Source organism: Neovison vison, chromosome X (genome assembly GCF_020171115.1).
Source record: "Neovison vison isolate M4711 chromosome X, ASM_NN_V1, whole genome shotgun sequence".
In the NCBI taxonomy this organism is placed as follows: domain Eukaryota; kingdom Metazoa; phylum Chordata; class Mammalia; order Carnivora; family Mustelidae; genus Neogale; species Neogale vison.
This window is the reverse complement of record NC_058105.1, coordinates 6924255-6936522: the sequence shown is the minus strand read 5'-3', so window position 1 is coordinate 6936522 and position 12268 is coordinate 6924255. Positions and strand designations below refer to the sequence as shown.

General features: G+C 35.7%; 1 protein-coding gene across 3 annotated transcripts in view; it reads left to right on the top strand.

Moving 5' to 3' along the window:
* GABRA3 (gamma-aminobutyric acid type A receptor subunit alpha3) overlaps window positions 1-12268 on the top strand; it is a 408152-nt gene that overhangs the window by 277930 nt on the left and 117954 nt on the right. For all 3 annotated transcript variants that reach the window (XM_044235314.1, XM_044235313.1, XM_044235315.1), the window contains exon 5: window positions 9333-9553. In XM_044235314.1, the coding sequence (XP_044091249.1) occupies window positions 9333-9553 (221 nt within the window). The remainder of the gene's footprint in view (window positions 1-9332; window positions 9554-12268) is intronic.

Genomic DNA, 12268 nt, shown 5'->3' with positions numbered 1-12268 from the left:
CAAGAAGCAAGAAATATCTCAAATAAGCAACCTAACATTATACTCAAAGGAGCTAGATAAAGAACAACAAACCAAACAAAAACCAGCAGATGGAGTGAAATAAAAGAATATTAGAGCAGAAATAAATGACATAGAAATGAGAAAAGGAATTGAATAGATCAGTGAAACAAGGAACTTGTTCTTTGAAAAGATCAATAAAATTGATAAACCTCTAGCCAGATTCATCAAAAAGAGAGAGAAAAAAAAGTACTCAAAATTAGAAATGAAGGAGGAGAAACAGTCAACACCTTAGAAATACAATTTTAAAACAAAAGTCCAGGACTAGACGGCATCACAGGGAAATTCTACTAAACATTTAAATAAGAGTTAATATCTATTCTTCTCAAACATTTCCAAAGAATAGAAGGAAATCTTCTAAGTTCATTCTGTGAGGCCAGTATCACCCTGATACCAAAACCAGATAAAGACAAACACCACAAATAAGAGAACTACAGGCCAATAGCTCTCATGAACATGAATGCAAAATTCCTAAATAAAATATTAGCAACTGGATTACAACAACATATTTTTAAAAAATCATTCATCACAATCAAGTGGGATTTATTCCCAGCATGCAGGGTGATTCGGTATTCACAAATCAATTAAAATACATCATGTCAATAAAAGAAAATATTAAAATCCTCATGATGATTTCAACAGATACAGAAAAAGCATTTCACAAAATACAACATTCATTCAGGATAAAAAAAATCCCTCAACAAAGTAGAATTGGAGGGAACCTACCTCAACATAATAAAAGCCACATATGAAAATCCCACAACCAACATCATCCTCCATGGGAAAATACTGAGAGCATTTCCCCTAAGGTCAGGAATAAGATAAGGATGTCCACTCTCACCACTTTTTTTCAACATAGTACTGGGAGCTTTAGTCATAGCAGTTAGACAACAAAAAGAAATAAAAGCATCCAAATCAGTAAGAAAGAAGTAAAACTTTCATTATTTGCAGATTATATGATACTATATGTAGAAAACCCTAAAGATTCCACGAAAAACCTACTAGAACTGATTAATGATTTCAGTAAATCCACAGGATACGAAATCAATGTGCAGAAATCTGTTCCATTTCTATACATTAACAATGAAACAGCAGAAAGCAACATTAAGAAAACAATCCCATTTACAACTTCACCAAAAATAATAAGACTCCTAGGAATAAACTTCAGCAAAGGGAGAAAGGCATATACACTAAAAACAATAAAACATTGATGCAAAAAATTGAAGACAAAACAAATAAATGGAAAGAGATTCCATGCTCATAGATTGGAAGAACAAATATTGTTAAAATATGTATATAACCTAAAGCAAACTACACATTTAATGCAATCTCTATCAAACTACCAACAGCATTTTTCACAGAACTAGAACAAAAAAATCCAAACATTTATACGAAACCACAAAGACACCAATTTCCAAAGCAATTTTGAAAAAGAGAAGCAAAATAGAAGGAACCACAACTACAGATTTCAAGTTACATTCAGAAGCTATAGTAATCAAAACAGCTTGGAAATAACACATAAATAGACACATACATCAATAGAATAGAGTAGAAAACCTGTAAATAAACTCACAATTATATGGTCAAGTAAACAACGTAGGGACAAGAATATCCAGTGGGGACTGGAAGAGATTATGCTGAGTGAAATTAGTCAAGCAGAGAGAGTCAATTATCATATGGTTTCACTTATTTGTGGAGCATAACAAATATCATGGAGGACAAGGGGCGTTAGAGAGGAGTAGGGAATTTGGGTAAATTGGAAGGGGAGGTGAACCATGAGAGACTATGGACTCTGAAAAACAGTCTGAGGGGTTTGAAGTGGCAGGGGGTGGGAGGTTGGGGTACCAGGTGGTGGGTATTATAGAGGGCACGGCTTGCATGGAGCACTGGGTGTGGTGAAAAAATAATGAATACTGTTTTTCTGAAAATAAATAAATTGGAAAAAAAAAAAGAATATCCAGTGGGAAAAGATGGTCTCTTCAACAAATGGTGTTGAGAAAACTTGACAGCAACATGCAAGAGAATGAAACTAGAACATTTTCTTATACCACACACAAAATCAAATTCAAAACAGATTAAAGATCTGAATCTGAGACATGAAACCATAAAAGTCCTAAAAGAGAATTCAGGCAGTAGTGTCTCTGATACCAGCCATAGCAACATTTTTCTAGATATATCTCCTGAGTCAAGAGAAACAAAAGCAAAAATAAACTATTAGTACTGCATCAAAATACAAAGATTCTGCAAGGCAAAGGAAACAACAAACAAAAGTAAAAGGCAATCTACTGAATAAGAGAAGGTATTCACAAAGAACATATCCAATAAAGTGTTAGTATTCAAAATATATAAAGAACTGATACAACAGAGCAATGGTTATTAAGAAGGACTCATGTTATGGTGAACACTGGGTGTTATATGCAACTAATGAACTTGTGAACACTATATTAAAAACTAGTATGCTGACTAACTGAACATAATAAAAAAATAAATGAATAAAAAATGAAAAGGGGACACACAAAAAAAGAACTGATAGAACTCAACATCCTCAAAAAACAAATAATCCAGTTAACACATGGGCTAAAGACATGAACAGACATTTCTCCAAAGACATCCAGATGGCTAACAGACACATGAAAAGATGTTCATTACCACTTAACATCAGGGAGATGCAAATCAAAACTACAATATGATATCACTTCACACCTCTCAGCACGGTTATAATTAAAAATATAAGAAATGGGGGTGGGAGGTTGGGGGAACCAGGTGGTGGGTATTGGAGAGGGCACGGATTGCACGGAGCAATGGGTGTAGTGCAAAAAAACAATGAATACTGTTATGCTGAAAACAAATTTAAAAAAATTAAAAGAAATAAAAGAATATCACATGGAGATATATATATGAAACAAGAAGCATTGATGAGGATGTGGAGAAAAAGGAACCCTCTTGCACTGTTGGTCAGAATGCAAATTGGTGAAACCACTATGGAAAATAGTATGGAATTCCTCAAAAAGTTAAAAATAGAACTACACTATAATCTAGTAATCACACTACTGGGTTTTTTACGACCCCCCCATGCAAAGATATTAATCTGAAGTGATACATGCACCCTTATGTTTGTGGCAGCATTATTTACAGTAGCCAAATTGTGGAAGAAGCTTAAGTATCCACAGAGAGAGGAATGGATAAGGAAGATGTGTTGTATATACACAACGGAAGATTATTCACCCATTAAAAGAATGAGCTCTTGTCTTTTGCAAACACATGGATGGAGCCAGAGTGTATACTGCTAACCTAAATAAGTCAGTCAGAGAAAGACAAATACCACATGATCTCACTCATATGTGGAATTTAAGAAACAAAACAAAGGAGCAAAGTGGAAAAAAGAGAGGGAGAGAAACCAAGAAACAGGCTCTTAACTCTAGAGAAGAAACTGATGCTTACTTGAGGGAAGGTAGGTGGGGAATTGGTGAAATAGGTGGTGCAGATTGGGTACACTTCTCATGATAAGCCCTGGGTGATGTATGGAATTTTTTTTTAAAAATTTTATTTTTATTTATTTGACAGAGAGAGATCACAAGTAGGCAGAGAGGCAGGCAGAGAGAGAGAGAGGAGGAAGCAGGCTCCCTGCTGAGCAGAGAGCCCGATGCAGGACTCGATCCCGAGACCCTGAGATCATGACCTGAGCCGAAGGCAGCGGCTTAACCCACTGAGCCACCCAGGCGCCCGATGTATGGAATTTTTTTTTTTTTTAAGGCAAAACAGATATCTCCTTTAATGATATTTAATTGTGTCTAGTATGTACCAGATCTGTGTTTTAAGATTAGTGACAGCAGAGATAAAGGAGCTGGACTGAATTGCCTCAACAGAATAGAGCATAAAAATCCCTTAGGTACCACATGGACTTTTCACCTGTCAGTATTTAGCAGTAAAGTTACATACTCTGGGTTTTGGTTAAGGGCTTGGTTGTGTACTATCCCTCTTTCCCATGTCCGTGCATTAATGTTTTGAAGGAGAGAAGTGCTTTTCTCTACAGGTTGTATTGTTGTTATTTCCTCTGTAATTAAACTATTACTTCCAATGTAAATATAGATGTAGATTAAATTTATTGAACACCTATTATTTGCCAGATATGTTAATGTCAGAGATGAGTCAGATACAGTCCTTATCCGTAGAGACTGTCTAATGTGGGAGACAGACATTTAAACATACGAAATGTAGCATGAGAAGTTCAATAATAGAAACAGGTACCAGCGACGTGGCCACAGTAAAGGCAATGACAAGTCTGATGAGGGAGGAAAGATACTGATCAAGAATAATAAAAAAAAAAGAATAAATATATACACATAAACACACATATACATTTACCATTATGATTATTGTTATTGTTTACATTAACTGTCATCATGGCAATGGGAGCCTGTTTCCTTGTGGCTGAGTGTTTTTAGTGCTGGTATGGACTGAAGTTCGAGAACAAATGCTTGGCAAGAATAGAAACTGAGAGAATGAGAAAGGGCGAACAGTGGATTATGTTCTATGTAAAAGACACTCAGACTTCTTATACTTGGTAACTTGTTGCTTATTCAGTCCCTTTCCTTTTTTTTTTTCCAATTTATTTATTTTCAGAAAAACAGTATTCATTATTTTTTCACCACACCCAGTGCTCCATGCAAGCCGTGCCCTCTATAATACCCACCACCTGGTACCCCCAACCTCCCACCCCCCCGCCACTTCAAAACCCTCAGATTGTTTTTCAGAGTCCATAGTCTCTCATGGTTCACCTCCCCTTCCAATTTACCCAAATTCCCTACTCCTCTCTAATGCCCCTTGTCCTCCATGATATTTGTTATGCTCCACAAATAAGTGAAACCATATGATAATTGACTCTCTCTGCTTGACTTATTTCACTCAGCATAATCTCTTCCAGTCCCGTCCATGTTGTATGGAATTTTTGAATCACTATATTGTATACCTGAAACTAATGTAATACAGTATGTTAACTGTAGTGGCATAAAAATAAAATTTAAAAGATATTTATGGAGCAGCTATTGTATATCAGGTGCTAGAGATATAGCAGCAAATAAAACAAAGTCTCTGGTCTCAGGAAGCCTCCAGGTTTGTGGAATGAAAAAAAATAGTAATCAAATAAAAATACATTTTATCAGTGCTATCTGAAAAAAATAATACATGAAGAAAAATAATACAAAGGAAAGGGGAATTACTGTTTATGATAGAATGTTCAAGGAATGTTTCTTTGATATGAATACTTCTGAATAAGACCTGAATGCTGTGATTGACACAGCCATGAAACTATCTTATTTTGTTAATCTGAAATTATCTATATTTGACCTTGCTCTTAAGTGATAATTTAGTTGGCTATAGAATTCTTTTGGTTTCTGTTTTTGTTTTCACAAAGTCTTTTATCAGTGAAATTATTTCTTTGTAGATAATATGCCTTTTCTTTTCTTTTTTTAGTTTTTATTTATTTTTTTAACTTCTTAAATTAAATTCATTGTTTATGCACCACACCCAGTGCTCCATGCAATACGTGCTCTCCATAATACCTACCACCTGGCTCCCCCAACCTTCCACCCTTTACCCCTCCCAAACCCTCAGATTGTTTTTCAGAGTCCACAGTCTCTCATGATTCATCTCACCCTCCAATTCCCCCCAACTCCCTTCTCCTCTCCATCTCCCCATGTTGTCTGTGCTATTCCTTATGCTCCACAAATAAGCGAAACCATATGATACTTGACTCTCTCTGCTTGACTTACTGCACTCAGCATAATCTCTTCCAGTCTGGTCCATGTTGCTACAAAAGTTGGGTGTTCATCCTTTCTGATGGAGGCATAACACTCCATAGTGTATATGGACCACATCTTCCTTATCCATTCGTCCTTTGAAGGGCATCTTGGTTCTTTTCACAGTTTGGCCACTGTGGCCATTGCTGCTATGAACATTGGGGTAGAGATAGCCCTTCTTTTCACGACATCTGTATCTTTGGGGTAAACACCCAGTAGTGCAGTTGCAGGATCATAGGGAAGCTCTATTTTTTTAAAAGTATTTTTTAAGACTTTATTTATTTATTTGACAGAGAGAAATCAGAAGTAGGCAGAGAGGCAGGTGGAGAGAAAGGGGGAAGCAGGCTTCCGTTGAGTGGAGAGCCCAATGTGGGGCTCGATCCCAAGACCCTGAGATCATGACCTGAGCCGAAGACAGAGGCTTAAATCACTGAGCCACCCAGGTGCCCCAGGGAAGCTCTATTTTTAATTTCTTAAGGAATCTCCAGTTTTCCAAAGTGGTTGCACCAACTTACTTTCCCACCAACAGCATAAGAAGGTTCTCCTTTCTCCACATCCTCTCCAACACATTTTGTTTACTGTATTGTTAATTTTGGCCATTCTAACTGGTATAAGTTGGTATCTCAATGTGGTTTTGATTTGAATCTCCCTGATGGCTAGTGATGATGAACATTTTTTCATGTGTCTGTTAGCCATTTGTATGTCTTCTTTGGAGAAGTGTCTGTTCATGTCTTCTGTCCATTTTTTTTACATGATTATCTGTTTTGTGTGTGTTGAGTTTGAGGAGTTCTTTATAGATTCTGGATATCAGCCCTTTGTCTGTATTGTTATTTGTGAGTATCTTCTCCCATTCCGTGGGTTGCCTCTTTGTTTTGTTGACTGTAATATGCCTTTTCTATTTTGTTGTTTTTAAGATCTCTCTTTGGTATTCTTCAAATCAACTATGTGTTGGATTAGGTCTATTTTATTATATTGAGATTGCAACTCATTCTATTTCTCAAAGTTAGGGATGCATGTATTTAAACAATTGTAAGAAACTGTTATCTATTAGTACTTTAAATATTGTTTCTCCCCCATGTACTCTATTCTGTAACTGTAGAATTTTATTAGATTATACTGTTTTCTTTTTTTCCTCCTGATGATATACCTCTTTTTCACGTGTGTTCTTTTCATAATTTATCTGTCTGAAATGTGCACTGAACAATTTTTCTTCATATGAATTTCCAGTTCACTAATTTCTCTTCATTGATATGTAATCTTGTATGTAACATATTCACCTATTTATTTTCAATGTTCTTAATACCTCTTTGATGCCTTTATCATTTTAATTGTAGTTCCTTTACAGTATATATTTGATTATTCTGTCATGTGAAGGTCTTGGAATGGTCTAATTCAGTTATATTTTGTATCAGCTGACTCTCACTTGTGATCGTTTCCTTAGGTGTTCTGTTGTAGATTGTGAGCTTATTTTCAGCAAGCATTTACCTGTGGTCATGTCCTTCCAGAGTGTTTTTGCATTTGCTTTTGCAAGTAAATATAGAGGTTTCCCCACATTGAAGCAAATTCCTATGTTAATTTCTCAGCTTGTAAACTCAAAATCAGGAAGATACTGTGTATTTAGGCATCAATCCCATGTAAAATTATATTTGAGGTTGCTAAATCTCAGTAGAAATGCTTCCCTTAAACCCCTCTCCATCCAGAATCCATGCTTGGTTAGACACATTTCCTTTTAGAATTTTCATGTTGTAGAATGGTTTTATCTAGTTCATTTTCCCTAGTTCTCCTTTTTGTTGAAGTTGGAACCATTCAGGGTCTTGGGAGTCTAGTTCCACTTTTTTACCTAGAACAGTCCTGATTTATACCAATTGTCCTATCGTAGTTTTTGATAAAAAACTCTTCTGACTCTCAAATATGTCCCAATTTAGATATTTATATAATATTCTAATCCTCAGTCAGAACTGTGTTTGGTATGCTAGAAAAAGAGAAAAGCCAGACTGGCTGATTTGTAGAGGGAAGAGTAGTTGAAGAAGAGCTCAGAGAAGAAGATAAGGATCAATTTATGAAGTGCTTTCTAGGTAAGAGAAGGATATTGAAATTTACGTATGACTAAAAGTCATTACGGTATTTTAAGCCACAGAGTTTTAGGCAGCTTCTTTATTATATCTGGATATCTAAAAGTGTCCCCCATGCCTCGGGCAGTTTAGTGATCAGAGATCTGGGTAAGCTTTGCACTGAGATTTGGGGACTCAACCTCTCAGTTGTTTTCTTGCTTCCAGGACTTTATCCTGAATTTTCAGCTCTCTGACTAGCCTTGGGGCCTATCCTCTGAGATATTAAGCCAGTGCATTTTCTGATTTCTGCCAAGCTTACAAACATCACTCGGCATAGTTTTGTCATCTGTCATTTAGTGGAAGACTACCCTCTGGTTTCTGCCTGCATTTTTTTTAACAGTCCCAAAGTCTTGTTCATATGTGTGTAGTATAATGGTCAGCCAAAATTTGAGGCAGAGTATATATGCAGATTTGGGGTCTCATCCCTTCTGTGACTGTCTTGCTTCCAGGACTACCACCCCTAAATTTCCAGATTATTTCCCACCTTGAGCCAGTAAAGTTGTAGTATCTGCCACAGGAATTCTAAGTTTGGGGGGCACACATTGCTACTGCCATCTTTTAAGGGTAAATTTTCTTCAAGTTTTTGTCTGCTTACATTTGTACCCCATTGCTTTCAAATAGGTTATTTTCCCTTCTTCTTCTCTTCTCTCTTTATGTTTTAATTTTATAATTAATAGCTACAGGAAGGTATAGCCAAACAGTTTAGTCAGCTATTACCAAAACCTGAAACATTTGTTATTTTAATTTATAGCTAGATTAACAACAATTTTGAAAAAAAATTGCATGTTTATTAGCATTTTTTATCTATTTTATGAATTTTCTGGTATACTATTTACCCACTTTTCTGTTTGTCTATTTTTATTTATAGGAAAGAGTTCCTTATTTATCAAAGATAATAAAAATATAAACTCATCAGTTGTATTTTGTGAGACTCAACTGAAATGTGTTTTGAAACTTAAGGTTTTCATTTTCTGGTGATTGTAATATTGGCCTTTAATGTTCATATTGGATCATTTAGTAGAGGAGACAAGGTAAGGAGTTTGTTCTTATTAGAGGTGCTACTGCATAGAGAACAGAGCTCTTGCCTTTTCATAAGGCACTCTTGTGTCAGCTTGTATGACATGTGAGGAATTGTTGGCAGTGAACTTCCTCAACAAAATCTTGTCAGATATGTTATTTTCATAATTATTGATCACCATGGCTTCATTTTTCAATCATAATTATTTGCCATACTTCCAGTAAGTACTATTAATATACTGCTGCTTCTGTGCATTGGAGGAAATATTGCAAATTGATTAATATTTGTTAAGGGCACTATAGGTCCTCATCAGAACTATGTTCATTGTTCTCTGTTTTTTGTCCCTAGGAGTACACCATTGATGTATTTTTTCGACAGACATGGCATGATGAAAGATTGAAATTTGATGGACCCATGAAGATCCTTCCACTGAACAATCTCCTGGCTAGTAAGATCTGGACCCCTGACACCTTCTTTCACAATGGCAAGAAATCAGTAGCCCATAACATGACCACACCTAACAAGCTGCTCAGACTGGTGGACAATGGAACCCTCCTCTACACAATGAGGTCAGTGAGTGGTACCTCCCATCTAAAGCATATTCAGGGTAGGGCTTGAAAACAGCATGTTTTAGGCTATCTATTGAAAGTTCTGTTAAGTTTACAGATTAGAAATGGACATTTGGTATATACTGCTTTATATATTTTCAGGTACACACATTCATAGAGACATATATTATAGATATACAAATAAATAAGAGAGTTGAACATATGAACATTCTCAGACACACAAAGATATATGTTCAAGGTGTATAAATGTATCTATACTCAGAGACACATATAGCCTAACATGTAAGCATATACATATTCAAAGGTCTTAAATTCAAAGACTCACAGCTTTATACACAGGAAGAGCACTGTGATAGTCAGAATAAGCTGTTTAACTGCAGCAAAAAACTTTCCCTATAATGCAGAATTTTGAGAATCAAATGAGATAATGATGGATATTTTCAGAAGCACACAATGTTATATATAATATATAAAAAATTACAACATATCTTTTATGCCACTTTGCCTGGGAATGCTGAGGAGTTTGATGTAAGTGAGGTATCTAATTAACCTAAGAATGTTTCTTTTTTTTTTAATTTTTAAAAGACTTTATTTATTTATTTATTTATTTTCCTTTCTTTTTCTTCTTTTCAATTTATTTATTTTCAGAAAAACAGTATTCATTATTTTTTCACCACACCCAGTGCTCCATGCAAGCTGTGAAAAGACTTTATTTATTTGAGAGAGAGAATGCACAAGCAGGGCCAGGGGCAGAAGAAGAGGAAAAGAGAGAAGCAGACTCCCCACTGAGCAGGGAGCCCAATGCAGGTGTCAATCCCAGGACCCTGAAATTATTACCTGAGCCAAAGGTAGCTGCTTAAACAACTGAGCCAGTGAAGTGCCCCTAGAATGTTTCTTTAAATATCATTTATATACAGAGGCACCTGGATGGCTAAGTTGGTTAAGCATCCAGCTCTTGGTTTTGGTTCAAGTCAGGCTTTCAATGCTGTGAGATCAAACCCTGCATCAGGCTCCACACTCAGGGCAGAGTCTGCTTGAGATTCTGTCTCTTCCTCTCCCTCTGCCTCTCCCCCCTCATATTCTCACTCTAAAATAAATAAATCTTTAAAATAAATAAATATAATTCTTACATACACACACACATATATGTATATGTATGTATGTTTGTATATATATATACATATATATAATATATAAAATGCGTAATTTTGCCTTCAAAAAGAATGACTTTAAAAACATTTCCAGTTCCATAATATTCTTTGCCCCTAAACACTAAAAAACTTTTGTTGTTCTTATTTTGTGTTTTTGTTAATTCCTGTTCTGCCAGTTGTCCTAAAGCTCCCTCACACATTAATGAATATCAGTTTTAAGTAACTGAATTAACATTATTGAATGGAAAAAATTTGATCTTTCAATGCAGATTCTGTGGCTGTTTTAGTTTTTTGTTGTTTTATACAATGAAACTGAAATATGTGAATACATGAAGTGTCCTTTCCCATATCCTAGTCTTCCATTACCTTAAACTTGCTCTTTATTGATGTTTTTCCTGAAAGAATTTGGTAGAGGAGAAGATAGGCAAGGAAGAATGGATACCAAATGGATACTTGAGACAAAAGTTGAATTATAGAGGAGAAGCTGAGAAACTAGAGAAGAAATGAGAATAGAATAGTGATAGAGAAAAGAGGGAAAGTGGATAGAAGTGGGAAAAAGAAGGTGGAGAGAAGGGAAGAATAATCTGGAGAAAAGAGCAACAAAATTAACATATATATTTCATTGATCTTTTCCCAGATCTTATATATTTACATATATATGTATGTGTGTGTCTGTATACACACACACACACATATGTAAATGTATATATGTATATGTGTGTATATATATATGTGTGTGCATCTGTGTGTGTGTTTTAGAGCACCTGATTATTAGTATTAGCATTCCAATTTTGTACTATTCAGTAAGTAGAATGTAGCCAAGATAATTGTAGGTGTTAAGAGGAGGAAAGAGGAAGTATATTTTAGGCAGAGAAAACCAAGTTAGCCGTTACAAGCAATGGAATGGTTTCCTTCAACAGAAGCAAGAGACTGAGATGGTCAGTTTTTAATTTACATATGCCACTCCAGCTACAGTGTAAAGAATGTATTTGAAAGGAACAAAACTGGAGTTATAGAAACGGGTTAGTGAACCATGAGAGACTATGGACTCTGAAAAACAGTCTGAGGGGTTTGAAGTGGCGGGGGGGTGGGAGGTTGGGGTACCAGGTGGTGGGTATTATAGAGGGCACAGCTTGCATGGAGCACTGGGTGTGGTGAAAAAATAATGAATACTGTTTTCCTGAAAATAAATAAATTGGGAAAAAAAAGAAACGGGTTAGTAGACAGCTTAAATAGTCTGGGAAAGGAGTGGTAAAGTTCTCATTCAGAGCAGCGGATTAAGATGGAGAAGGGGAGAGACATTGAGGAAATAGTAAAAACAGCCAATGTTAGAATGACAGGAAGGACGGGATTAAGGTTATAAGTACCCAAATAACATGGGTGAATGATGGTGCTACAAACTGGGGCAGATCATATAAAAGTTGGAAGAAACTTAGGATAAATCTGCAAGGTTAATTTTTGGGTAAGATAAGCTTTAAAAGATTATAGATTATCTAGGGATAGGTGTGTAATAGCAGTTGGATATACAAATCTTAAGATCAGAAGACAGATATAAGCTAGAGAT